This window comes from Oncorhynchus nerka, linkage group LG8, assembly GCF_034236695.1.
Source record: "Oncorhynchus nerka isolate Pitt River linkage group LG8, Oner_Uvic_2.0, whole genome shotgun sequence".
Lineage (NCBI taxonomy): Eukaryota > Metazoa > Chordata > Actinopteri > Salmoniformes > Salmonidae > Oncorhynchus > Oncorhynchus nerka.
In genome coordinates, this window is record NC_088403.1 from 39,069,516 (window position 1) to 39,097,268 (window position 27,753).

General features: G+C 43.0%; 1 protein-coding gene across 1 annotated transcript in view; it reads right to left on the reverse strand.

Annotated features, from left to right (window-relative positions):
- LOC115133272 (6-phosphofructo-2-kinase/fructose-2,6-bisphosphatase-like) overlaps positions 1-27,623 on the reverse strand; it is a 39,439-nt gene extending 11,816 nt beyond the window's left edge. The window contains exons 1-8 of the mRNA XM_029666335.2: positions 27,412-27,623; positions 26,832-26,957; positions 20,491-20,587; positions 20,257-20,323; positions 18,996-19,070; positions 2,133-2,189; positions 1,902-2,023; positions 1,461-1,668 (exon numbers count right to left, since the gene is read on the reverse strand). Coding sequence (XP_029522195.2) covers positions 1,461-1,668; positions 1,902-2,023; positions 2,133-2,189; positions 18,996-19,070; positions 20,257-20,323; positions 20,491-20,587; positions 26,832-26,957; positions 27,412-27,502 — 843 coding nt within the window. The 5' untranslated portion in view covers positions 27,503-27,623. The remainder of the gene's footprint in view (positions 1-1,460; positions 1,669-1,901; positions 2,024-2,132; positions 2,190-18,995; positions 19,071-20,256; positions 20,324-20,490; positions 20,588-26,831; positions 26,958-27,411) is intronic.
- Positions 27,624-27,753: the final 130 nt, after the last annotated feature.

Sequence of the window (27,753 nt, forward strand, 5' to 3'; positions counted from 1 at the left end):
GAATGAGGTCCGTGGCGGTAATGCACCTCATTTATGAAAGTTGCCAATCGCAATTTAAAGTCAAGAGAAAAAAAAGCCTGGAGGGATGAGAGATGACTAGAAAAGATTCAGTTGACTGTTTTATGTGTGGATTAATTTGTGGAGTAGAGGACCTTGTGCATTTCAGGTAAAATAAGAACTCGTGTTTATTTCCCAGGACAAATTAGCTAGCAACAGCAATCTAGCTAAATAGGACAAATTAGCAAGCAAGTGCACGCTAAATTAACATCAATGTTTAATGCTTTTCAACCTGTCCCCAAATTAATATAATTGGTCCAGAGTTTGTTTCAATATTTTAACCTGCGTGTCATGATCTGTCCCCCGTGGTATGCACGATTTCACACGATGGTGCTCACGCGCAGCCGGTTTGGTTCCGGGTTAGGCTTCTACTTCCAGCTTATACATACTATAAACATTTTACGGACACAGTATATATGTTACAATAGTTATATTTTGCTTGATTTTAGTCCCATCCTTCAGCTCCTCTCATCTCCCATCTATTTCTGAACACCATCCAGTTTTGATTTATATTTTACATATATTTTTCAACTGTGCTGTTTCACAAAAGTTCTGAACCTTTCTAGTCTCAAAGATTCTACTGATTCTAAATAAAATCTATATTTTTTAATTATATTATTGATCGAGTGACTATGATTTTTTAAATCGCCCAGTGATCTTTGCAGAATTCGCTCCAGGTAAATGTTGCAACTCTTCAGCCATTCCTGAGCCTTCGACCAAAAACAAGCCACATATGGACAGTACCAAAACAAATGAACTAATAATTCTGTCTCTTCGCAGCAAAATCTGCAGAGCTGGGATGGTGGTGTCCCCCTAAAATATAACATGCCATTGGTTAATTTAAATTGAAAAACTCTTTGAATCCAGCATTGTTTTGTGTATCGGGTTCATAAACCATGTACCATGTAATCGGTACATCAAAAATGTCTTCCCAGCTATATTGCAATCTATATGGCACAGCTGTCCATTTTTTGGAAGTTAAATGAAACTGGTATACTTTTTTATTTATCACAAATTTCTTTAGCTAATTTTGATCTTCAATGCAGGGCCTACAGACAAGACCCTTACTTGTATCCTACCTTTTTCCCTCCTAGAGACAGACCACTGCCCTACCTTTTTCCTCAAGGGGACCAACCCCAGTCTCCTATCTTGCTTTCTCTATCTTGCTCTATCTTGCTTTCTGTGGAGAGACCAGTCTCCTGTCTTGTTTCCTCCTTGGGGACAGACCCGAGTCTCTGGCCTTGTTTCCTCCTGGGAACAGACCAGAGTATCCGGCCTTGTTTCCTACTGAGGACAGACCAGTTTCCTACCCGGTTTCCTCCTAGGGACCGACCTCAGACTCTACCTTGTTTACAGACCAGCCTCCTACCTGGGTTCCTTCTGGGGAGAGACCAGTCTCCTACCTTGTTACCGCGTGGGGACAGGCCAGAGTCTCCTCCAATGCGTCCCACAAGGTTGAGTTCACTCTCTCCGTGGCGGGTCAGGTAGATAAACCGCGGCGCTACATGTATGTTCATCAGGTAATAAACAATACGACTCTGGATGTGGTCCTGCACACGGTTCACCAGATACCTGCTGCCAACATTAAAGATCTTTATATATGACAGACTCCTAGAAGAGGGGAGAGAGAATGGGAGGGGGAGGAGGGAGAAAAATAAATGGGGCAGGGGGGGAACAGGGAGAGAGATGTTAAATCCCTTTACCCAATCCACTAGATTCCTGCTGCCTATGTTGAAGATCTTAACATACGACAAACTCTTAGTGGGGAGGAGAGAGAGGAGAGAAAGAGGAGTGGGAGAGAAGTGTCAGAGTCCTGTGTGTGTATGTGTATGTGTGTGTGTTACCTGTCCTTCTCATCGTTCAGGGATATGTATGTAACTTTGTAACACTCAATCCTCTTGAGGAAGTCAGCGACCGCCTCCTCTTTATCACAACCCGCGTAGTCTGGACTGCTCAGCTTCACTTGCTGTACACACACACACACACACACACACACACACACACACATACACGAGAGATCAGTACAGACAGACTCACAGGCGAGATTAGTACACTTAATAGAAACAGAAACATACTTTGATATTCTCAGCAATGATCTCTGGGTCGTCACACAACGACTCTATGAAGAAGACCTGTGGAAGGAGAGAGGGAGAAAAAAATTGATTGGAGAGATGGACAATGACACACATTTCCACACAGCTACAGACGTGATTTTGAGCTACTCCTTGAAAAAGCATTTCACTGTTCCTGGTGCAAAAATACTGTGCTATCCCGGAGCTCGAGTGAATTACACTACTAAGCTGCTCACGAATGTTCCATGCCAGGCCATGGAAATCGATTCTAATTGTTGTCCATGTGGGTTTTAAAACACTATGAAGCGCAGCTCGGAACAGTTGAATCTGGATTTTAAAGAGCTGATTGATTCTCTGCTTAGACACTAATAAAAGGCCCATGATATCTGGCCCTGTTTCCTCTCTGAATCGTGGCACTGGACGCTTTAGCAGGATTCTTTCTCTTCACAGATGGCTACTTGAATATTGCAGCTTTTGTTGACAATTTCAACACCTTTTGGAAACAAAACACGTTATTTAAGGAGGATGGGATCCACCCAATTAATTTGGGTTCCTGGAGCCTTTCACATGTGGCAGCTCCAAGATATGCTAAGTTAATCAGTAGCTACAAGAGGGAGACCTCTGTAATTAGCCCCTACAATACTATCAACAGGCTTGTAAATCTAGCTATCGTACTGCATGTGCTCATAAGCATAGAGGTGTTGTACAGTACATTCGGAAAGTATTCAGACCCCTTGACTTTTTCTATATTTTGTTACGTTACAGCCTAATTCTAAAATGTATTAAATTGATTTTCCCCCTCATTAATCTACACACAATACCCATAATGACAAAGCAAAAACAGGTTTCTAGACATTTTTGAAAATACCTTAAAAATAAAACCTGAAATATTACATTTACATAACTATTGAAACCTTTACTCAGTACTTTGTTGAAACACCTTTGGCAGTGATTACAGCCTTGAGTCTTCTTGGGTATAACGCTACAAGCTTGGCACACCTGTATTTGGGGAATTTCTCCCATTCTTCTCTGTAGATACTGCTGCACAACTATTTTCACATCTCCAGATATGTTCGATGGGGTTCAAGTCCAGGCTCTGGCTGTGCCAATCAAGGACAATCAGAGACTTGTCCCGTAACCACTCCTGCTTTGTCTTGGCTGTGTGCTTAGGGTCATTGTTCTGTTGGAAGGTGAACCTTCGCCCCAGTCTGAGATCCTGAGCGCTCTGGAGCAGTTTTTCATTAACGATCTCTCTGTACTTTGCTCCATTCAGCTTTGCCTTGATCCTGAAAAACATCCCCACGGCATGATGCTGCCACTACCATTTTTTTCACCTTTATTTAACCAGGTAGGCTAGTTGAGAACAAGTTCTCATTTACAACTGCGACCTGGCCAAGATAAATCAAAGCAGTGTAACACAAACAACAACACAGAGTTACACATGGAATAAACAAACATACAGTCAACAACACAATATAAAAAGCCTATATACAGTGTGTGCAAATGAGGTAGGATAACGGTACCTCCGTTATGAATAGGCCATAGTGCGGAAATAATTACAATATAGCAATTAAACATTGTTGTGATAGATGTGCAGAAGAGGTAGTGGGGTGTAAAGGAGCTAAATCAATAAAATAGATAACAGTATGGGGATGAGGTAGTTGGATGGGCTAATTTCAGGTGGGCTATGTACAGGTGCAGTGATCTGTGAGCTGATCTGACAGCTGGTGCTTAAAGCTAGTGAGGGAGATATGAGTCTCCAGCTTCAGTGATTTATACAGTTCGTTCCAGTCATTGGGCAGCAGATAACTGGAAGGAAAGGTGGCCGAAGGAAGAATTGGCTTAGGGGGTGACCAGTGAAATATACCTGCTGGAGCGCGTGCTACGGGTGAGTGCTGCTATGGTGACCAGTGAGCTGAGAGTTATAGATGACCTGGAGCCAGTGGGTGTGGCGATGAAAATGAAGCGAGGCCAGCCAAAGAGAGCATACAGGTCGCAATGGTGGGTAGTATATGGGGCTTTGGTGACAAAACGATAGACCGCATCCAATTTGCTGAGTAGAGTGTTGGAGGCTATTTTGTAAATGACATTGCCAAAGTCAAGGATCGGTAGGATAGTCAGTCTTACAAGGGTATGTTTGGCAGCATGAGTGAAGGAAGCTGATTCTAGATTTAATTTTGGATTGGAGATGCTTAATGTGAATCTGGAAGGAGAGTTTACAGTCTAACCAGACACCTAGGTAATTTTATTAAGTCACATATTAAGTCAGAACCGTCCAGAGTAGTGATGCTTGGCAGGCGGGCAGGTGTGGGCAGCAATCGGTTGAAGAGCATGCATTTTGATTTACTTGCATTGAAGAGCAGTTGGAGGCCACGGAGTTGTATTGCATTGAAGCTCGGCTAGAAGTTAGTTAACCTGTTGAATCTAGGGGACACTATTTTCATTTTTGGAAAAATAACGTTCCCAAAGTAAACGGGTTATTTTGTCAGGACAAGATGCTAGAATATGCATATAATTGACAGCTTAGGATAGAAAACACTCTAAAGTTTCCAAAACTGTAAAAATATTGTCTGTGAGTGTAACAGAACTGATATTGCAGGCGAAAGCCTGAGAAAAATCCAATCAGGAAGGGACTCTTATTTAGAAAGCTCTGCGTTCCTATGCGTCCCTATCAACCAGATTCCTTTTTCTATGGCTTCCCTAAATGTGTCTAGTGTCACAATACATAATTTCAGGCTTTTATTTTGAAAAATGAGCCTGAACGACAACATTGGTCAGCTGGAGGCTCTCAGAGTGATGTGTGCGTAATAGACAAATGCGACCATTGTTTCTCTCTTTCCTACTAAGAAGCCACCTGTCCCGGTTGATATATTATCGATTAGATATTTGAAGAACACCTTGAGGATTGATTATAAACAACGTTTGCCATGTTTCTGTCGATATTATGGAGCTAATTTGGAATATTTTTCGCCGTTTTCGTGACTGTAATTTCCGGGCAATTTCTCAGCCAAACGTGAAGAACAAACGGAGCTATTTTGCCTACAAAAATAATATTTTGGGAAAAAATTAACTTTGGCTATCTACCTGGGAGTCTCGTGAGTGAAAACATTCGAAGTTCATCAAAGGTAAACGATTTAATTTGATTGCTTCTCTGATTTTCGTGACAAGGTTGCCTGCTGCTAGCAATGCATAATGCTATGCTAGTCTATGATAAACTTACACAAATGCTTGTCTAGCTTTGGCTGTAAAGCATATTTTGAAAATCTGAGATGACAGGGTGATTAACAAAAGGCTAAGCTGTGTTCCAATATATTTCACTTGTGATTTTCATGAATAGGAAGATTTTCTAGGAAGATTTATGTCCGTTGCGTTATGCTAATTGGTGTCAGGCGATTACGCTCCCGGACCCGGGATGGGGAGTCACAAGAACAAACACACCCCCATAAAGAAAAGAAGAATTTTAAAAAAGTGATCCCCTGGTTCAACTGTGATCTTGCAGAGTTACTCGGCACAAGCGTACTCAGGCTGACTGGCTCTCGTTCAGGCAAATGAGAAATAAGTGCATTCAGGCTCTCCGGAAAGCCAAAGTTAGTTACTTTAAGGAGCAGTTCTCTCTCTTTGGGTCTAACCCCAAGAAGTGCTGGAAAACAGTTAACTTTTTCGGGGTAGGGGGCAGTGTTTGGAAGTTTGGATGAATGAGGTGCCCCAAGTAAACTGCCTGTTACTCAGGCCCAGAAGCTAGGATATGCATATAATTGGTAGTATTGGATAGGAAACACTCTGAAGTTTCCAAAACAGTTAGGATAATGTCTGTGAGTATAACAGAACTGATATGGCAGGCAAAAACCCGAGGACAATCCATCCCGATTTTTTTTTCACCCTTGATTACTATGGCTGTCAGTGGGAATATAAAAGGAAGTCCTCCCAGATTGCAGTTCCTAGGGCTTCCACTAGATGTCAACAGTCTTTAGAAAGAGTTTCAGGCTTGTTTTTTTTAAATGAGCTAGAATTTGTAGTTTTAGTAAGTGGCTCCCATTTCAGCTGTAGTGTTTGTTGCGCGTTCCGGTGTGTGTGCGTACTTCGTTATTCATCTCCGGTAATGGTCTCCTGTATTCTTAGTCTAAATTTTATCGTTTATTTACATATTAGGGTACCTGAGGATTGATTAGAAACATTGTTGGATATGTTTGGAAGAAGTTTATTGGTAACTTACGGGATTCATTTGTATGCATTTTGAATGAGGGAAACCGGTGTATTACTGAGTCTAGCGTGCCAATGAAACATACTTTTTTGGGATATAAAGGACTTTATCGAACAAAAGGCCCATTTGTTATGTAGCTGGAACCCTTGTGATTGCAACCAGATGAATATCTTCAATGGTAAGTGATTTATTTTATCGTTATTTCTGACTTTTGTGACACCTCTGCTTCTAATGCTTTTGTGTGCGGGGTGCTGTCCTCAGATAATCGCATGGTGTGCTTTCTCCCTAAAAGCCTTGTTGAAATTTGACAACGCGGCTGAATTAACAAGAAGTTAAGCTTTTAAATGATGTGTGACAGTTGTATTTTCATGAATGTTTAATATAACGATTTCTGTCATTTGAATTTCGCGCTCCGCAATTTCCCCGGATGTTGGCCAGTTGGGACGGTAAGCATCCCAGTGATCCGTAAAAAGTTAAAGACCTGGAGAATAAACACTCCTCCTCACAGCTGCTCATGTACCTTACTAAAGTTAATGATGTGGTTGTTACTGACAAGAAGCACATGGCTGAGCTCTTTAATCACCACTTCATTAAGTCAGGATTCCTATTTGACTCAGCCATGCCTGCTCGGCCATCCAATATTTCCTCATCTCCCACCCCTTCTAATGTGACTAGTCACGATTTTCCTCCCTCTTTTTCCCCTCCTCGACTACAAAGTTTCTCCCTGTAGGTGGTCACTGAGTCCGAGGAACTAGAGGAGCTCCTTAAACTTGACCCTAAAAGAACTTCAGGGTCAGATGGTTTAGACCCTTTCTTCTTTAAGGTTGCTGTCCCTATCATCGCCAAACCTATCTCTGACCTTTTCAACCAGTCTCGCCTCTCTGGGGAGGTTCCCATTGCTTGGAAGGCAGCCATGGTTCATCCATTATTTAACTTCTCTAGGATAGGGGGCAGCATTTGGAATTTTGGATGAAAAGCATGCCCAAATTCAACTGCCTGCTACTCATCCCCAGAAGATAAGATATGCATATTATTAGTATATTTGGATAGATGACACAATGAATGTTCTAAAAAAAGTTTGAATCATGTCTGTGAGTATAACAGAACTTACATAGCAGGCAAAATCCTGAGGACAAACCATTCAAATAAAAAAAATGTTTGAGGTCACCCTCTTTTCAATGGGATTTCATTGGGAATCCAGATTTCGAAAGGACTTGCTTGCAGTTCCTACCGCTTCCACTGGATGCCACCAGTCTTTAGAAACTGGTTGAGGTTAATCCTTTGTGTAATGAAGAAGTACGGCCATCTTGAACAAGGGTCACTTCATGTGTGCTGTTTGATAGAGGCGCATGACCAGAAAGCATGCTTCAGTTTGTTTTCTTCCTGTATTGAACACAGATCATGTGTTCAAATGCTGTTATAATCTCTACCCGGCACAGCCAGAAGAGGACTGGCCACCCCACATAGCCTGGTTCCTCTCTAGGTTTCTTCCTAGGTTTTGGCCTTTCTAGGGAGTTTTTCCTAGCCACCGTGCTTTTACACCTGCATTGTTTGCTGTTTGGGGTTTTAGGCTGGGTTTCTGTACAGCACTTTGAGATATCAGCTGATGTACGAAGGGCTATATAAATAAATTTGATTTGATTTGATTTGAGATCATCCCGTCTTCAATTTGATCGATTATTTACCTTTAAAAATACCTAAAGTTGTATTATAAAAGTAGTTTGAAATGTTTTGGCAAAGTTTACAGGTAACTTTTTAGATATTTTGTAGTCACATTGCGCAAGTTGGAACCAGTGTTTTTCTGGATCAAATGCTAAGTTAGATTTTTATATCATTTTATTTGAATTTGCCTCGCTGCATTTTCCCTAGCTTTTGGCCAAGTGGGACACAAGCGTCCCCTATACCATAAGAAGTTAATGGGTGCGTGCTTATTATTAAGTAGTTTCATAAATGTGTCAAGTGCAGCGTCTGGTTGCTCTTCATTACACTCCACAGACAAGCAAATATTCTTTACATCATCAACATATGAATCACAACAAAACTTCTTGTTTGACTTCTTATACACTATACTAGGCCCCGCCTTTGGAACTTTGGTTTTCCTAGATATGGCTATTATTTTGTGATCACAACTTCCTATGGATTTGGATACTGCTTTCAGGCAAATATCTGCAGTGTTAGTAAAGATGTGATCAATACATTGATCAATACGTTGATGATTTAATTCCTGTGCTGTTTGTAACTACCCTGGTAGGTTGACTGACAACCTGATCCAGGTTGCAGGCACTGCTTATAGTTTGTAGTTTTTTTCCTGAGTGGGCAGCACAGTATTTAACATTAGATAGTCTCTAAGCTTTACAGGAATGTGGTTCTGAAAATAGACAGCAACACCGCCTCCGTTGGCATTTCTGTCTTTTCGGTAGATGTTATAACCATGTATTGCTACAACTGTCATCAAAGGTATTATCTAGGTGAGTTTCAGAGATAGTCAGAAGATGAATATCATCTGTTACAAGCAAGTTATTGACTTCATTGGACCTTGTTTCTTAGGCTAGATATGTTAATATGGGCTATTTTGTAGCACTTTTCTGGGTTATCTGATAGTTTTTAAGGCTTACTGGGAAGCTTATGAGAGGTCGACTTACTCATGTTATTTACATTGGAGCTGAGAGTGCAGGGTGAGCTGCATAAAGTGGTCTTCCTACTATTGCACACCGCCTCAGTGCTGTCATGATGTTGGCCTGGGGGATAGGTTTATGACAGTCATAAATACCTCTTCCCCCCCTTTTTCCTCTCTCTACCCTACTGAGGTTACATTTGCAAAACCCTTGGTTAACTTCATATGGCTGCAGGGGCAGTATTGAGTAGCTTGGATGAAAAGATGCCCGTTGTAAACGGCCAGCTCTACAGTCTCAGTTGCTAATATATGCATATTATTATTAGTATTGGATAGAAAACACTCTAAAGTTTCCAAAACTGTCAAAATATGGTCTGTGAGTATAACAGAACTGATATTGCAGGCGAAACCCTGAGGAAAATCAAAACAGGAAGTGGCTTCTATTTTGAAAACGCCATGTTCCATAGCCTCCCTTTGCTGGATTTAAAGGGATATGAACCAGATTCCTTTTCCTATCGCTTCCTCAAGGTGTCAACAGTCTTCAGACATAGTTTTAGGCTTTTATTTAGAAAAATGAGCCAGAACGAAAACATCACGTCAAGTGGTCACATGAGTTTTGCTTGCGCAACAGAATTTGGACAGCCATTGTTTTCCCCTCTCCTACTGTGAAAGACATTTGCACTTGATATATTATCAATTATATATTTTAAAAACAACCTGAAGTTTGATTATAAAAAACGTTTGACATGTTTCACAAACGCTTGGATTGCTTTTGCTGTAAAGCATAATTTCAAAATCTGACACGACAGGTGGATTAACAAAAGGCTAAACTGTGTTTTCCTATATTGCACTTGTGATTTCATTAATATAAATATTTATAGTAATATATTTACTGTATGTAGCGCCATGCTATTCAGCGGGTGTTGATGACACTTATCACGATAGGGGGATTGCAGCCATAACAAGTTAACAGAGATTCTGGGAACATCAGTAGGTGGGGGGGTATTGAACTATATTCTGGTAACCTGAACAATTGAACATATGCGGTGGTACTTAATGAATATGATGTCAGTTCGGTTGTCATCTGAGACATTCTCATCAATGATAAGATGACATAAACTCTACAGTGGAAAGTCTACACATCAGAGTTATCAGATGCACATGGAAATGTTTCTCAATTTAAATGTTTGAATATGACATTTTTCATAATGGGATGAATTGTGATTTTAGCTTCTAAAATGTGAACCCAGAACCCCCTGTTGGTCACATGTTTGTCTTGATTTTCTTCTTGATTTTTTCCCCCTCTTCCCAGCATAAGGCGCTAGTCGATTCAGGTGCAACTGGGAACTTTATGGATCGCGAACTCGCCATCAAGCTGGGTGTTCCGCTTGTGCCGATAGATTCTCCCTTTCCCGTGCACTCCCTAGATAGCCGGCCATTAGGGTCAGGGTTGGTCAGGGAGGCCACGGTTCCACTGGACATGGTGACGCAGAGGAATCATATGGAGCATATAAGTATCTTTATTATCGATTCGCCTGCGTTTCCACTGGTGCTGGGGATTCCCTGGCTGGCTCGGCAGAATCCTAAGATTTCGTGGAGACAGGGGGTTCTCCAGGGGTGGTCAGAGGAGTATTCTGGAAGGTGTCTGGGAGTTTCCATCGGTGCCACGTCAGTGGAAAGTCCAGACCAGGGTTCCACGGTGCGCATCCCCCCCGAATATGGCAATCGCTTTCAGTAAAAAAGAAAACGACTAAATTACGACCTCATCGACCGGGAGGGGATTGTGCGATAGATCTCCAGGTAAACGCTGCGCTTCCCAAGAGTCCCGTGTACCCATTGTCTCAGGAGGAGACGTTGGCTATGGAGACATATGTCACGGAGTCTCTGGGACAGGGGTACATTCGGCCCTCAATCTCACCCGTCTCCGAGTTTCTTTTTTGTGAAGAAAAAGGAGGGAGGTTTGCGTCCGTGCATTGATTATAGAGGTCTAAATCCATCACAGTGGGGTTTAGTTACCCACTACCTCTCATCGCTACAGCGGTGGAATCATTTCACGGAGCACAGTTCTTCACAAAACTGGATCTCAGGAGCGCGTATAGTCTGGTGCGTATGGATGGAGACGAGTGGAAAACCACATTTAGTACCACATCGGGCCACTATGAGTACCTCGTCATGCCGTATGGGTTAAAGAATGCCCCAGCCGTCTTTCAATCCTTTGTAGACGAGATTCTCAGGGACCTGCACGGGCAGGGCGTGGTTGTTTATATCGATGACATTCTGATCTATTCCGCCACCCGCCCCGCGCATGTGTCTCTGGTACGCAACGTGCTTGGTAGACTGCTGGAGCATGACCTATACGTCAAGGCTAAGAAGTATGTGTTCTCCAAACGAGACGTCTCCTTCCTGGGTTATCGCATTTCCACCTCGGGGGTGGTGATGGAGTGTGACCGCATTAAACCTGTGCGTAATTGGCTGACTCCGACCACGGTAAAGGAGGTGCAGCGATTTTTGGGTTTTGCCAATTACTACCGGAGGTTTTCCGGGGTTTTGGCCAGGTAGCGGCTCCCATTACCTCACTGCCGAAGGGGGGCCCGGTGCGTTTGCGGTGGTCAGCAGAGGCGGACAGAGCCTTCAGTAGGTTGAAGGCACAGTTCACGGATGCACCCGTTGGTGCACCCGGACCCCTCTCTAGCCTTAATAGTGGAGGTGGACGCGTCCGAGGCTGGGGTGGGTGCAGTGCTATCACAGCGCTCGGGTACGCCACCAAAACTCCGCCCCTGCGCTTTATTTTCGAGGAAGCTTAGTCCAGCGGAGCGTAACTATGATGTGGGGGACCGGGAGTTGTTAGCGGTAGTCAGGGCTCTGAAGGTGTGGAGACACTGGCTTGAGGGGGCTAAGCATCCCTTTCTCATCTGGACCGACCACCGAAATCTGGAGTATATTCGGGCAGCTAGGAGACTGAACCCATGTCAGGCAAGGTGGGCCATGTTCTTCACCCGATTCCGGTTTACTCTGTCATATAGACCGGGCTCCCAGAACGTAAAGGCTGACGCACTGTCCCGCCTTCATGACACGGAGGATCGGTCCACCGAGCCTACTCCCATCCTACCCGCCTCGAGGCTGATGGCACCAGTGGTATGGGAGGTGAACTTGGACATGGAGCGGGCGTTACGGGCTGAGCCCGTGCCTCCTCAGTGGGTGGGTGGAAGTCCGTGCCGCTTGGTGTCCGGAACCAACTGATTCATTGGGCTCACACTCTACCGTAGATTTTCTGACCGATCTCCCCCCGTCTCAGGGGAACACTACGGTTTTGGGTATTGTGGATCGGTTCTCTAAGTCCTGCCGTCTCCTCCCGTTGCCCGGTCTCCCTACAGCCCTACAGACTGAGGAGGCATTATTCGCCTACGTCTTCTGGCACTACGGGGTGCCGGAGGACATCGTCTCTGATCGGGGTCCCCAGTTCACGTCCCGGGTATGGAGGGCGTTCATGGAGCGTCTGGGTACCGGTGGGGAGCTGGGTACCGGTGGGGGACATTTTAGATCCGTCAATGTTGAGGGATTTCCATCGCCTCCATCCGGATCACCCTGCGCCTCGCCCTCCGGGTCGCCCTCGAGGCCAGTGTCGACGCGCTGCGGGAGCCACGCATCGGGGGGGGGGGGGGGGGGGTACTGTCACGACTCCTTCCGAAGGTGGCTCCCCTTCCTGTTCGGGTGGCGCTCGTCGTCACCGGCCTACTAGCTGCCACTGATCTTTTCCTCCCCTCCTTGTCTGTTTATTAGTTACACCTGTTGTTAATTAGGCTTATTAGATGGGCTTTATTAGCCAGCCGCCCCGCCTGCTGGGTGTGCGGGATTGTTTTATGTGTACTCTTTGTACACTCATGTATGTCACGGTTGTTCGTGTACGTGAGCTGTTTTTGGGGACTGTTTAGTTCCCCTGTGTTTTGGGGCATTTGTTTTGAGTGGCGTCTGTTTTCACCTGGTCGGTAAAGAAGTAGCCTACTCTGAACTCTCTGTCTCCTGCGTCTGACTCCTTCCTCCACTACACCCCGGGCATTACAATAACAGTCATGGGAGTTACCGTCCACCCTCTGCTAAGAAATGTGTGCTAATAGAGCTCACAGACTTAATAGCCTCCTTTTCAGCCTCTGAAGTGTTAATCATTGGGTACTTTAACATTGCCTGTGGAAACCATGACTATGAATGTTTAAAATATTTGTGTGTTAATTTAAATCTTACCCAGTTAATTAATTAACCCATGCGTCCAAATCTGAAGGACCCTACAAAATCAGCCTTGATTGAACTTACAGTACCAGTCAAAAGTTTGAACACATCTACTCATTCAAGGGTTTTTCTTTATTTTATTCTATTTTCTACATTGTAGAATAACTGTGAAGACATCAAAACTACGAAATAACACATATGGAATCATGTAGTAACCAAAGATTTTAGATTTGCACACTCTTGGCATTCTCTCAACCAGCTTCATGAGGTAGTCACCTGGAATGCATTTCAATTAACAGGTGTGCCTTGTTAAAAGTTAATTTGTGGAATTTATTGCGTTTTAAATGCATTTGAGCCAATCAGTTGTGTTGTGACAAGGTAAGGGGGGTAATACAGAAGTCCATATTATGACAAGAACACCTCAAATAAGCAAAGAGAAATGATAGTCCATCATTACTTTAAAACATGGCCCGTCAATCCGGAAAATTTTATGACATTTTAAAGTTTCTCCAAGTGCAGTCGCAAAAACCATCAAGCTCTATGATGAAACTGGCTCTCATGAGGACCACCACAGGAAATGAAGACCCAGAGTTACCGCTGCTGCAGAGGATAAGTTCATTTGAGTTACCAGCCCACATCTCAACATCAATCAGGCCTTCATGGTAAAATTGCTGCAAAGAAACCACTACTAAAGGACACCAATAATATGAAGAGACTTGCTTGGGCCAAGAAACCTGAGCAATGAACATTAGACCAGAGTTAAAAATAGGTCTAACCCTTGGTGTACACTGGAGCTAGTCAAAGTTATATGCAATATAAATGCTGTTTGGGCCAGAACTGGATTTACACACTCAAACCCTGATTAGCAATATTTTAGGAGATTGAGAAATCGGTGTGTGAAACTAGTTAGAAAAGCAAAATCTGATTTATTTGATTACCTATCTGATTATGCAGGGAATTCGGCCAAATTCGGGAAAAGTGTTAAATCTCTGAAGGGTTGTACCTATTCTTCTCTTCCTCATCAAATTAATCTTGTCTTTGGCACCATTACTGATAAAATATATAAAATTAATGCATTTGATCACAATTCTATTTCCGCGGGCTCTATATTTGTCTCAGTTTTTAAGCCAACTCACCTTAAGTGTAGTCTGGATATTAACCTTTTATAACTAGGGGGCAGAATTTTCATTTTTGGATGAAAAATATTCCCGTTTTAAACGGGATATTTTGTCACGACAAGATGCTCTACTAAGCATATATACCTTTGGATAGAAAACACTCTGACGTTTCCAAAACTGCAAAGATATTGTCTGTGAGTGCAACAGAACTAATGTTACAGGCGAAACCCAGATAAAAATCCAACCAGGAAGTGCCCCATTTTTCAAAGCCCTGCATGCCAATGACTCCTTATATGGCTGTGAATGAGCTACGAATGAGCTTACGCTTTCTACATATTCCCCAAGGTGTCTACAGCATTGTGACGTCTTTTTACGCATTTATGTTGAAGAATAGCCGTAAGGGACCACATTTAGCAAGTGGTCACATGACGGCTCCCGCAGAAAATCTTGCGTAAAGTACACAAGTAGGCATTTTTCCAATCGCTTCTTATGAGAAACCAATTGTCCCAACGGATATTTTATCAAATAGATATGTGGAAAACACCTTGAGGATTGATTCTAAACAACGTTTGCCATGTTTCTGTCGATATTATGGAGCTAATTTGGAAAAAAGTTTGGCGTTGTAGTGACTGCATTTTCCGGTCGATTTCTCAGCCAAACGTGAAGAACAAACGGAGCTATTTCGCCTACAAAAATAATATTTTTGGAAAAAAGGAACATTTACTATTTAACTGGGAGTCTCCTGAGTGAAAACATCCGAAGTTCTTCAAAGGTAAATTATTTAATTTGATTGCTTTTCTTATTTTCGTGAAAATGTTGCCTGCTGGTAGCAGAGCCATAGCATTATGCCATGATAAACTTACACAAATGCTTGTCTAGCGTTAGCTGTGAAGCATATTTTGAAAATCTGAGATGACAGTGTGATTAACAAAAGGCTAAGCTGTGTCTCAATATATTTCATTTGTGATTTTCATGAATAGGAAGATTTTCTAGGAAGATTTATGCTAATTAGTTTGAGGCTACGTTACGCTCCCGCATGCGGGTAGTTAATGGAGGTAATTTGCTGAAAGACGCTGAAACTGTTGGTCTGGATATTAATGGAGGTAATTTGTTGAAAATGAAAATGTTGTTCTGGTATTTTCTTTCAGGCAATTCCATGTTTGATTTTCTCTCCCCAATTGCGTGGTATCCAATTGGTAGTTACAGTCTTGTCCCATCGCTGCAACTCCCGTAAGGACTCGGGAGAGGTGAAGGTCGAGAGCCGAAACACGACCCAGCCAAGCTGCACTGCTTCTTTACACAATTGCTGCCTCAGTAACTCACATTTTAAATTTGACATTGTCTTCAGGAATTATTCCCAAAGCATGGAGATATGCTGTTGACACTCTTTGACAATTACCGACCAATTTCTAAGCTTCCTTGTCCAGCTAAGATTCTTGAGTCATCGGTAAATGTACAGATTTGTTATTTTTTGACTGATAAATGTATTTTCATTGTGAACCAATCAGGATTTAGACCAGGGCATAGCACTATTACAGCCACCACATTAGTTGTGAATGACCTTGTCAATGCTTTGTATGCTCAAATTAGTTGTGCTGCTTTGTTTATAGACCTGTCTAAGGCCTTTGATACTGTTGATCATTATATTTTGTTGAAGAAACTGTCATCGATAGGCCTTGGCTCTATCGCATGTTCTTGGCTTCGTGACTATCTTAGAGACAGAACTATTGTGTTCTTCAAGTACATAAAGGTGTTCCACAGGGATCAGTATTTGAGTATTAAATCTTTTTACGATTTACATAAATGCGAATGGTCAAAAATTGTGATCTTTATTTGTATGCAGATGACACTATTACCTATACAATTGCTCAGACTGCTGATTTAGCTATGTCAAATCAAAATCAAATCAAATTTTATTTGTCACATACACATGGTTAGCAGATGTTAATGCGAGTGTAGCGAAATGCTTGTGCTTCTAGTTCCGACAATGCAGTAATAACCAACAAGTAATCTAACTAACAATTCCAAAACTACTGTCTTATACACAGTGTAAGGGGATAAAGAATATTTACATAAAGATATATGAATGAGTGATGGTACAGAGCAGCATAGGCAATAGGCTGGGGATGCCGTCTGGGCCTGCAGCCTTGCAAGGGTTAACACGTTTAAATGTTTTACTCACCTCGGCTGCAGTGAAGGAGAGTCCGCATGTTTTCGTTGCAGGCCGTGTCAGAGACACTGTATTGTCCTCAAAGCGGGCAAAAAAGTTATTTAGTCTGCCTGGGAGCAAGACATCCTGGTCCGTGACTGGGCTGGTTTTCTTCTTGTAGTCCGTGATTGACTGTAGACCCTGCCACATACCTCTTGTGTCTGAGCCGTTGAATTGAGATTCTACTTTGTCTCTATACTGACGCTTAGCTTGTTTGATAGCCTTGCGGAGGGAATAGCTGCACTGTTTGTATTCGGTCATGTTACCAGTCACCTTGCCCTGATTAAAAGCAGTGGTTCGCGCTTTCAGTTTCACGCGGATGCTGCCATCAATTCATGGTTTCTGGTTAGGGAATGTTTTAATCGTTGCTATGGGAACGACATCTTCAACGCACGTTCTAATGAACTCGCACACCGAATCAGCGTATTCGTCAATGTTGTTATCTGACGCAATACGAAACATATCCCAGTCCACGTGATGGAAGCAGTCTTGGAGTGTGGAATCAGCTTGGTCGGACCAGCGTTGGACAGACCTCAGCATGGGAGCCTCCCGTTTTAGTTTCTGTCTGTAGGCAGGGATCAACAAAATGGAGTTGTGGTCAGCTTTTCCGAAAGGAGGGCGGGGCAGGGCCTTATATGCGTCGCGGAAGTTAGAGTTACAATGATCCAAGGTTTTTCCGGCCCTGGTTGCGCAATCGATATGCTGGTACAATTTAGGGAGTCTTGTTTTCAGATTAGCCTTGTTAAAATCCCCAGCTATAATGAATGCAGCCTCAGGATGTATGGATTCCAGTTTGCAAAGAGTCAAATAAAGTTCGTTCAGAGCCATCGATGTGTCTGCTTGGGGGGGAATATATACGGCTGTGATTATAATCGAAGAGAATTCTCTTGGTGGATAATGCGGTCGACATTTGATTGTGAGGAATTCTAAATCCGGTGAACAGAAGGATTTGAGTTTCTATATGTTTCTTTGATCACACCACGTCTCGTTAGCCATAAGGCATACGCCCCCGCCCCTCTTCTTACCAGAAAGATGTTTGTTTCTGTCGGCGCGATGCGTGGAGAAACCCGCTGGCTGCACCGCCTCCGATAGCGTCTCTCCAGTGAGCCATGTTTCCGTGAAGCAAAGAACGTTACAGTCTCTGATGTCCCTCTGGAATGCTACCCTTGCTCGGATTTCATCAACCTTGTTGTCAAGAGACTGGACATTGGCGAGAAGAATGCTAGGGAGTGGTGCACGATGTGCCCGTCTCCGGAGTCTGACCAGAAGACCGCCTCGTTTCCCTCTTTTACGGAGTCGTTTTTTTGGGTCGCCGCATGGGATCCATTCCGTTGTCCTGGTTGAAAGGCAGAACACAGGATCTGCTTCGCGAAAATCATATTCTTGGTCGTACTGATGGTGAGTTGACGCTGATCTTATATTCAGTAGTTCTTCTCGACTGTATGTAAGGAAACCTAAGATGACCTAAGATGACCTGGGGTACTAATGTAAGAAATAACACGTAAAAAAAACAAAAAACTGCATAGTTTCCTAGGAACGCGAAGCGAGGCGGCCATCTCTGTCGGCGCCGGAACCCTGTCAAGATTACAGTTTGATTTTGCAGTTGTTCAGGAAGCCTTTACGAATGTAAAGCTTGTACTTAATACAGGCAAAACTAAATACATTCTGTTTTCAAAGTCTTGTAAAGGTATCCGTTGGGTTGCATCTTCACTCAAATCAAATCAAATGTTATTGGTCACATGCACGTGTTTAGCAGATGTTATTGCAGGTGTAGCGAAATGCTTGTGCTTCTAGCTCTGACAGTGCAGTAATATCTAACAAGTAATATCTAACAGTTTCACAACATATACCCAAAATGCATGTAAATCTAAGTAAGGAATGGATAAAAAATATATACATGTATGTCAGAGCGGCATTGGACTAAGATACAGTGGCATAGTAGTACAGTAAATATACATATGAGATGGGTGATGCAATATTTACAAACAATTAAAGTGACTAAGAATCCGTAGAATAGCACTGTACTCTATACTGTACATATGAAATGGGTGATGCAATATGTAAACACAATTTAAAAGTGACTAAGATCTGTTTTGCCACCAAGTACTAAGTCATGTTTTGCAGAGGGGTCAAATACTTATTTCCCTCATTAAAATGCAAATCAATTTATAACATTTTTGACATGCGTTTTTCTGGATTTTTTTGTTGTTATTCTGTCTCTGAACAAATAAACCTACCATTAAAATTATAGACTGATCATTTCTTTGTCAGTGGGCAAATGTACAAAATCAGCAGGGGGATCAAGTACTTTTTCCCCTCACTGTATTTGTGTGTGTGCTGATGTGACTGTTGTTCCCAGGGCATGTTTGTGAGAGAGACCTAGGTCTCAATGTGTCGCCCTGGTTAATTCACAGCTACACAAACACAGCTACTCACACAGCCTCACAGAAAGCGACGCACACACAGCTAAATACACACACAGCTACACACTCCATCTGACCTTGTATCCGTTCTCCTTGGCGAAGCTGAGAATGACTTCTCTACGTTCTATAGTGGTGTTGGTGGCATCAAACACCTGAGGGCATGTACATCATACTAGTTCATCTAAATTCAAACTGGTTCAAATAGATCACAGGTGTTAAACTCGTTCCTTTAAGCCCTCCATGGAATGAGTTTGGCACCCCTGATATACACCATACTGGTTCATACAGTATAATGTAGGTTCATATACATCATAGTGCTTAATATATATCAGTGATGGGCAACTGGCATTTTGTAGGCCTGCTGATAATCCCCCCGATCAAATTTTTTTTTTACCCAGTCGAGGTCTCAACTTACTGTTGAGCATTAGAATAGGTGCAATTTCCAAATTTGTTTGTGAATCAGCATTTTTTCTCAATGACTGACTCAATGAGTCACTCAATTAGTAAGCATTTTTTTTAGATTGGTAAGTTAGTCTAGCCAGCTATCTAAACTTGAAGTAATCATGGTCGAATTACTGAATGTAAAATAAAAAACGGAAAACATTTCTCTCCAGCCTATGGCAAAATGTGTAGAATCACAGGAAATTTGCTGTAAAGCTGTACATTTTTTCTCTTTGCCCAATGTAAAAATAAGTAGAATTGCATGAAATGTTATATAAAATTGCTAAATCTTATCTCCGCTGTCAAGAGGGGGGCAGCTAAAATGTTTTGCTTGCAAGGTGGGGTGGGACCCCCAACAAAATTTAACTTAGGATCCACACAAGCAATGTACACACTGCATGTGTGGGTATGGATGTCGGTACGCAGACCCGCTAACCACTGCGACCCCTTATGATGAGTTCAGAGTTTTTGTGACCCCCACCCCCATCAAAGTTGCCCATCCCTGATATAGGTTAATATTGCTTTATACTAGTTCATACAGTATGTATTCGTATTGGTTCATATACATTGGAGTTTGGAATGATTGAAACCCTTGTTAAAGATGAGCAAAAATTACTGTATAAAATCGAATAATGTTGGTCTCCCCTAAGATCTCCCCTAATGTGTTCTCCATTCTCATAAAACATTTTAGAAAAAGGCTCAGTGCCGTTATCCTCGCAAGGTCAGGTATTAAAAGGTATTGAACACAGGGGTTCCAATCATTTTGACCCCTACCTTTTTGTAAAAATATACATTACTTGTTAAACCATCTCTCTCTGAGGGATTGTATTAGCATAAAACATTTTAGTTTCATGAAGATCCCATATTGCTTCATAGGATTCCATGGTGGTTACTCACTGCCACCTGTCCTTGTTCCTGCATGAAGTAGGCACACACATCCTTCAGAGCCGTAATGGCACAGGCCCTACACACCCGCACGCATGAGCACAGACACAAACACACACAGTGAGCTTGCATCATACTCTTAGGACAGACTAATTCATATTCAAACAGGCTGTCTGGTCGGTTCATACTCATAACAGGCTCTCATTAGTTTATACTCTAATAACAGGCTTTGTGATTGGTTCATACTTGCGTATCTTCATGGCCTCTTGGTTGTCAGGTCTAAAGAACTCATAGCTCTTATAGGACTGGGTCGCATCCCGCCGGTATTGACCTACATTAAAGACTGGAGAGGACAGGACCACACACACACACACACACACACACATTTTATGTTGTGTTTTTTTAACCATTATTTTAATCAGGTAGGTTGACTGAGAACACATTCTCATTTTCAGCAATGACTTGGAGAATACTTACAGGGGAGAAGTGGGGGGGATGAATGAGCCAATTGGAAGCTGGGGATGATTAGGGCTAGATTGGGAATTTAGCCAGGACACCAGGGTTAACACCCCTATGATATGTGCCATGGGATCTTTAGTGATCACAGAGTCAAGACACCCGTTTAACATCCCATCTGAAAGACTGCACCCTACACACTGTAATGTCCCCAATCACTGCCCTGGGGCATTGGAATATTTTTGGGGGACCAAAGGAAAGAGTAGCTCCTACTGGCCCTCCAAAACAACTTCTATCCAGGGAAGTAAATCCCACAAGCGGGCTAATGGAATCATATTGCAAATGTACAAAACATCACCAATCACGACGTGGCCTTTTCTCCTAAACGGAAAAGACTTTGAAAACACAACTTGGTGAGCATAGGTTTGGCATAATGGGCAGTTGGCCCCGAACAAGATGGGGTCGAGGCCTCAAAGGTTTTTGAGTTATGGCCATTTTTCCGGGATTAAAGGTCAAAAATGAAAATAGAGCAGTAATTTTTCCGCTTCACGTAAATGAACCTACGGTGTGGCATTAACCCTTCACAGTTAAAAGAAGGTGTTTACATCAAACAGTTTTCAATGACTTCTCTCCCCATAGGAATACATTGCCTGCTCCCCTAAGTTCAGCCTGAAGCCTACGTGGGTTATGAATGTCTTATGAAACTGTCTTCGATGACAATCCATCAGGCCACTATGAGGTCTACCTGTGTTGATTCTATGCTTCCTGGAGCAACTGGAAGTGGTGAAAACAAACCAGCAGTTTGTGATAAATAGTGCATTTAACCCTGTTTAAATCAGTCAGTTCTTAACGTAAACACTTAAAACTCAGGATTCTGTAAAGGCATATACCAGTCAGGATATGTCTTTACTTATAGCTTCCTGTGCCAACCGGAAGTGCCTTAAATGGTGTCATAGGGGCTGTTTCGAAGGGTTAAAAAGGTCAGATCTTATCATAACTTCATGTGTGATTAAGCAACCCCCATGAACTGTAAATCAGTCATGTCTCCCATAAAATTTCCAAGAAAAACTCACACACACACAGCTAGGACAGAGGGACACAGTGTGGTGCGTAAAGACAGACAGTGCCTGCAATAGTTAACTAGGTTCGAACTAAAAAATAATCGTCAGACCTAGAGTTCTGAAACGTTAGAAACCTGTTCTTGACCTCAGGTTGATAGTGCGTGGTGAGTTGCGTGGCTCTAGAAGGTTCTCATACCGAGAAACAGCCTCGTACATTTGCAACATCTTCAATTCATTTGGACCATTACGAAAATGATGACATTTTGAAATGTCCCAGAGTCGCAAGACTAAGTGCACTGAAACCGGCTCGGCCCATAGAGACGGACCCTAACGTTTCTGTCCGATAGCTCATTCAAGGACCCCGTAGCAAGGAATGGAAAAAAGTGGATTTTCAGCACCATTATGGTCTTGCTCGGGCACCGAATGACCTATCAAGCCGAAACTCGGGATTTGGGGTCGCCTCACATTGGCCTACACATAATGTCAGAACTGGACCCGCAGCTAGAATGTAACTATGTGTTTCACGTTTTTATTATGTTTTAAACTAACGCCGCTGTGAATTATGGGCCTTCTCTGAAATATGTGACAGTTGGCTTCTAAACGAGTTGGAAAAAGTGGGTGTGGTGTCAGAATGACATCTAATTGACTGATGGACGGTGACTTGCTGGCTGACTTTTGTCCATTTGCAATATGTTTAAACAGTGAGGTACCATCACCAAAATGACATTCTGAAATCAACACCAATGAGCGATGGAGAGGAACCAGAAACACTGCCCGGCCATCCCGAGTTCATCGTACCAGTCAATTTCGCATTTCTGCAGTATTTTTGAGCATGACAAATTCGTGATGGTAAATGCCAATCGAAACATATCGCAAACCCACACCAGCCGGACCTGGTCCCACCTGTCCATAAACTTTACCACAGGGTTACCCCCATCCCAAGGGCTTACCACTATCCTGGTGGTCAGTTCCCCAAGGCAGCCCATTTCATTGCCTTCCCCAAGTTGCCCTCAGCAAAGGATACCGCTGATCTCATGATTACCCATGTCTTTCGACTACACGGACTTCCCTACATAACGCATGAAAATCATCAGCAGGGTCGCCTAGTGGTTAGAGCATTGGACTAGTAACCGGAAGGTTGCAAGTTCAAATCCCCAGAGCTTACAAGGTACAAATCTATTGTTCTGCCCCTTAACAGGCAGTTAACCCACTGTTCCTAGGCCATCATTGAAAATAAGAATTTGTTCTTAACTGACTTGCCTAGTTAAATAAAAAAATATTTAAAAAAAATAGGGCAAATGGATGGTCCCTAACTAGATATCCGCAGGTGCTATTTAAAATAGGCCGACGGCCTCAGGTCATCCCCCACCCAAGGCCTGGTCTTCCAGGAAGTCAAAAAGGAACGTTTCCAATATATACATGCATTTATTTTTAGATTTTTTTTTACTGTACCGGAAAATTCCACCAGATGGCGACTGACTGTATATGGCAAATTTACATTCATAACCAAATGGACATGGCCATTTCTTGTAAATGGAACAGACTTCAAAGATGAATAATCACAAGACTAGGTGCATTAAAACCTCCTCGGTCCATAGAGATGGACCATACACTTTTCAGTCCGATAGCGCTTTTAGCAACACCTGAAAAAAGTGAATTTTCAGCACAAATTAAGGTCGCTGCTCGGGCTCCAAAAGACCTATCGAGCCGAAACTCGTTATTTGGTGTCGCCTCAGCTAGACCTACACATAATGTCAGAACTGGACCCGGAGCTGGAATGTAACTACGTGTTATACGTTTTTATTATGGTTTTAACAGAAGGCGCTGTGATTTTTGGGCCGGTTCTGAAATATGTGATAGCTGGCTTCTAAACGAGTTGGACATATAGTTTGACACATGCATGTGTCAAAATATATGAGGATAACAAGGATAACATGGGTTTACAGGTTATGCTCTAACTCTGCTTCTGTGCAGGCAATTTTCTAAATGTATTTTCCACGTGTTCAGGGTCACATGTACCTCTACAGATCAACATGAAAAGATTGAATGGTCCCCTTCATATCCTAAAGAGGAAATATGAACTTTACCATCAAATAAGGATGAAATCAACAAATGGGCAGGCTAAAATCATCACTGAAAGGGAAACAAATTACATCACCATAGGCTCTAGGCCGTGCCGAGGTCAACGAGGTGCCCCACTTGACCATAGCTCATGGTCAGACCTAAATTTGAGGTGCTTTTGGGTGACAAAGGTAGAACCGTTGAGGTTAGACACACAATTCAACCTTAGGAACATTCCTAAGACTACCCCTGACCATGTGGAATTAACCCATAACAGTGAAAACAGGGAGTATTTATTCTAACAGTTGACATTGACATCTCTCCCAATAGGAATACATTGCCTGCTGCCCTAACTTCAACCTGATGACTATGTGGGTTAAGGTTGCCATATCAATCTGTCTTCAATTTGATTTGATTTGAAACTTCCTGGAGTAACCGGCAGTTGTTAAATTTACCCCCCCGAAATATATTTAACTACAGTTAGTGAAAACACTGCATTCAACTCTCTGTAAATTAGTAAAGACTTGAAACTCAGGATTCTGTACAAGGGTGTCTCAAGGAGGATATGTATTTACTCTTAAATTCGGGTCTTAGGGGCAGTGTCTATTTCCAAAAAGTTTAAAAAGTTTAAACAGGGATTTACCATCACCAAATGGACAGGCTGAAATCAACACCAACACCATGGTAAATGCCCATAGTAAAGTATTGCTAATGGACAGTGTACATTTCCAATACATTTAATTCGGAAATTAGGTGATGACCTAATGGGCAGGCTGAAATCAACACAAATGAGCTATGGAGAGGAACCACTATCACTGCTAGGCCATCCCGAGTTCAACGAGCAATTGGGCATTTCAGAAATATATTAGAGCATGTCTAATTTGTGACGGTAAATTCCCATTGTAATGTATTGCTAATGGACAGTGTCCAATACACATAATACATTACCAGTCTTAACATGTTATACTGCAGGTGGAGTGTCCATTGCCAATATATTGCTATTGGACAGTATCCGTTACACATATGCTATATTGTCAGTGTGAACATGCTCTTCTGCAAGTCGACAGTATCTATTGACAACGTACGTATATCGATAAGGACTTCCTATTATGAAATGGACATGCGGAATCAGCACCAACAAGAAATTCTGACTTCCTATGACTTCCTGTGAACAAACATGACAAATAAACCTTCTAGGTTAAGTCAGGGTTTAACATAGTGATATATACATAATTTGGTGAGTATATAGGCCATCTCAACATTATAAATGCCATTTGCACATGGTTCACTGACTTTTGCGTTCGGAAGCCGACTTCCTATGGTCATACATGGCAAATGGACTTAACATTCTGATTAAGTACTTTCAATATTTATATTTCCTTTGCAATTTGGACATGGTTCTGTTACTATGGTGTTTGGAACCTTACTACCTATGATCATATATGGTAAATGGACAAAACATAGGCCTTATGGACAAACTCGCATAAAATAAAACAAATCTATGTCCATACGGTTTCTACATATGCATAATTGATCCATAGCGCATTTTTTACGAGGTTTTAACATTTTGTAAAATATTGAAGATTTTACCCTTGAGACCTAACTTTCAGATCATTTCACATATGACATCCTACTGTGGAGCGCGCTCGCCACCTTTTGGATTTTTGGTTTATAACACGTGGCATTTGACATGTTCCACTTGCAATATGTTTGACCAACTGCCACCCAATTGAGTGGTATTTGCAATTGTGTATACGGTTGGCTCAATGCCAATAAGATGCCGTTCATTTTTGTCGCACAGTATTGGAAAACCTTCTGCTCCCTGTTGGGGACATAGGTGATTCTCTCCTCGGGATTCCACCCACAGTAGAATGGGTAAACGGAGCGGGCCAACCAGGAGCTGGAAAAGTTCCTCCGCTGTTTCGTCTCCAGCCAGGCCAGCAACTGGAGAAAGTTCCTCGTCTGGGTGGAGTATGCTCACAACACACTGCGGAACTCATCCACTGGACTGTCGCCGTTCGAATGACGGTTCGGGTTTGGCCCTCCCGTATCCATAACAAGAGGCTGAAACTGGGGTGCCATCAGCCGAGGCGTTCATTTGACGAGGTCGCAACACCTGGATCAGTGCGCGATCCTCCTTGCTCCGCTCCTCTGCCCGACACCAACACCAGGAAAACCAGCACCGAAGGCCTCTTCGGCTCCTCCGACCGGGTCAATGGGTGTCGCTGTCCACCCGTGATATTCCCTTAAAGGTGGACTTGCAGAAGCTCGCACCACGCTACATAGGATCATTCAAGATCCTGAGTCACATCAACCCGGTCAACTATTGTCTCAAGCTTCCCAGGTCTATGAGGGTCTGTCCATCCTTCCATGTCTCCCGTCTCAAGTTAGTAATGACCAGTCCCTTCTCTCCCCCTACACCTGCCCCTCCGCCCCCTCGACTTGTTGATGGTCGCCCGGCCTACACTGTCTGTTGGATGCCCGTTGGGTCTGAGGTACCCTGCGATGAATGTGGACTGTGAGGGCAAGGCACAGAGGAGCGGGCGTGGGAGGCTGCCCAGAGCCTCCTGGATCCAGGACTCTTTTGGGACTTCAACCAACTGCTTGGTGGTCGCCCTGGCTCCGCGGCTGGGTCCGATCCTAGAAGGGGTACTGTCATGGTTCCACCTGTGACCAGAGGGCGGCAGAGGCCGTCCTAGAGACATTAACCACTCAGGTGTGTCCAATTTACTCAAGATTTTTTGGTTAAAAGAAGTTTGTTTTCTGTTGTCCTTTGCAGAAGCTTGAATAGTTTACCTTGTGCGTTCGTTTCCTGAGTGAGTTTGAGACTTAGTGTTTTGTTGTGTGACGTGTTGTCTTATGGTACATTTAGTTGGAACGCCAATCCAGTTGTGGTGTCTGGTTAACATGTTGTGGTATTGTGTTGTGTTAAATTGTGTTGTGTAGCGGTACCTTTTGTTGGAAATCCTATCCAGTTGAAGTATCTGGTTAATTTTGTGTATGTGGTACCTTTAGTGGGAACTCCTATCCAGTTGAGGTATCTGGTTAACTTTTTGGAGATGTAGGTCTTCCCTCTAGCAGGCAGCCCCACCATCACAATCATGGTAGGAGAGTTAGTGAACTGAGGGACGGACGCTGAAAAACACACACACACACATACACACACACACAGATGGATTAAAAACTGACATGGCACACACATACACATGTATTGGAGTAATACAAAGATCAAAGAACACACACACACACATCAGTTTTAGACAAATGGATAGACCACGTAACACACACGCACAGACGTACGCACACAACTACACACATAGACATGGCCTTGGTCTTAGGGGTGAACGGCCCTTAGGTCTCTCTCAGAGAGGTACAGTGTTCCATACTGCAAGTCATACCCTGGCCCCAACACACACACACACACACACACACACACACACACACACACACACACAATTTGAAACAATATCAAATTTCTGTTTGTTACGAGCACCAACCTGTCCTGTACAGGTAATGAACCACACAGAGACCGACCAGTATGTGTGTCTGTTGTTTCCATGTGTATATTTGTGTGTATGTGTGTACTTACACCCTCTACGTCGGTACAGCTTGCTACTCATGGAGGGAATCCAAATCTTCTCTAAAGGGTTCTGAGTTAGCTTGGTCTGCCTCTGAGACATGATTTACAAAACAATGTACGTATGTAAGCGAGAGAGAGACGGGGGAGAGCAAGATGGAGAGAGAGAGTAGCCTGGAGAGAAACAAGGTGTATGACACAGTTTGAGAAACTGTCTGTGTGGGTCACCTCATGATGGGAGCGGCTTAACTCTGTGTGTGTGTGTGTGTGTGTGTGTGTGTGTGTGTGTGTGTGTGTGTGTGTGTGTGTGTGTGTGTGTGTGTGTGTGTGTGTGTGTGTGTGTGTGTGTGTGTG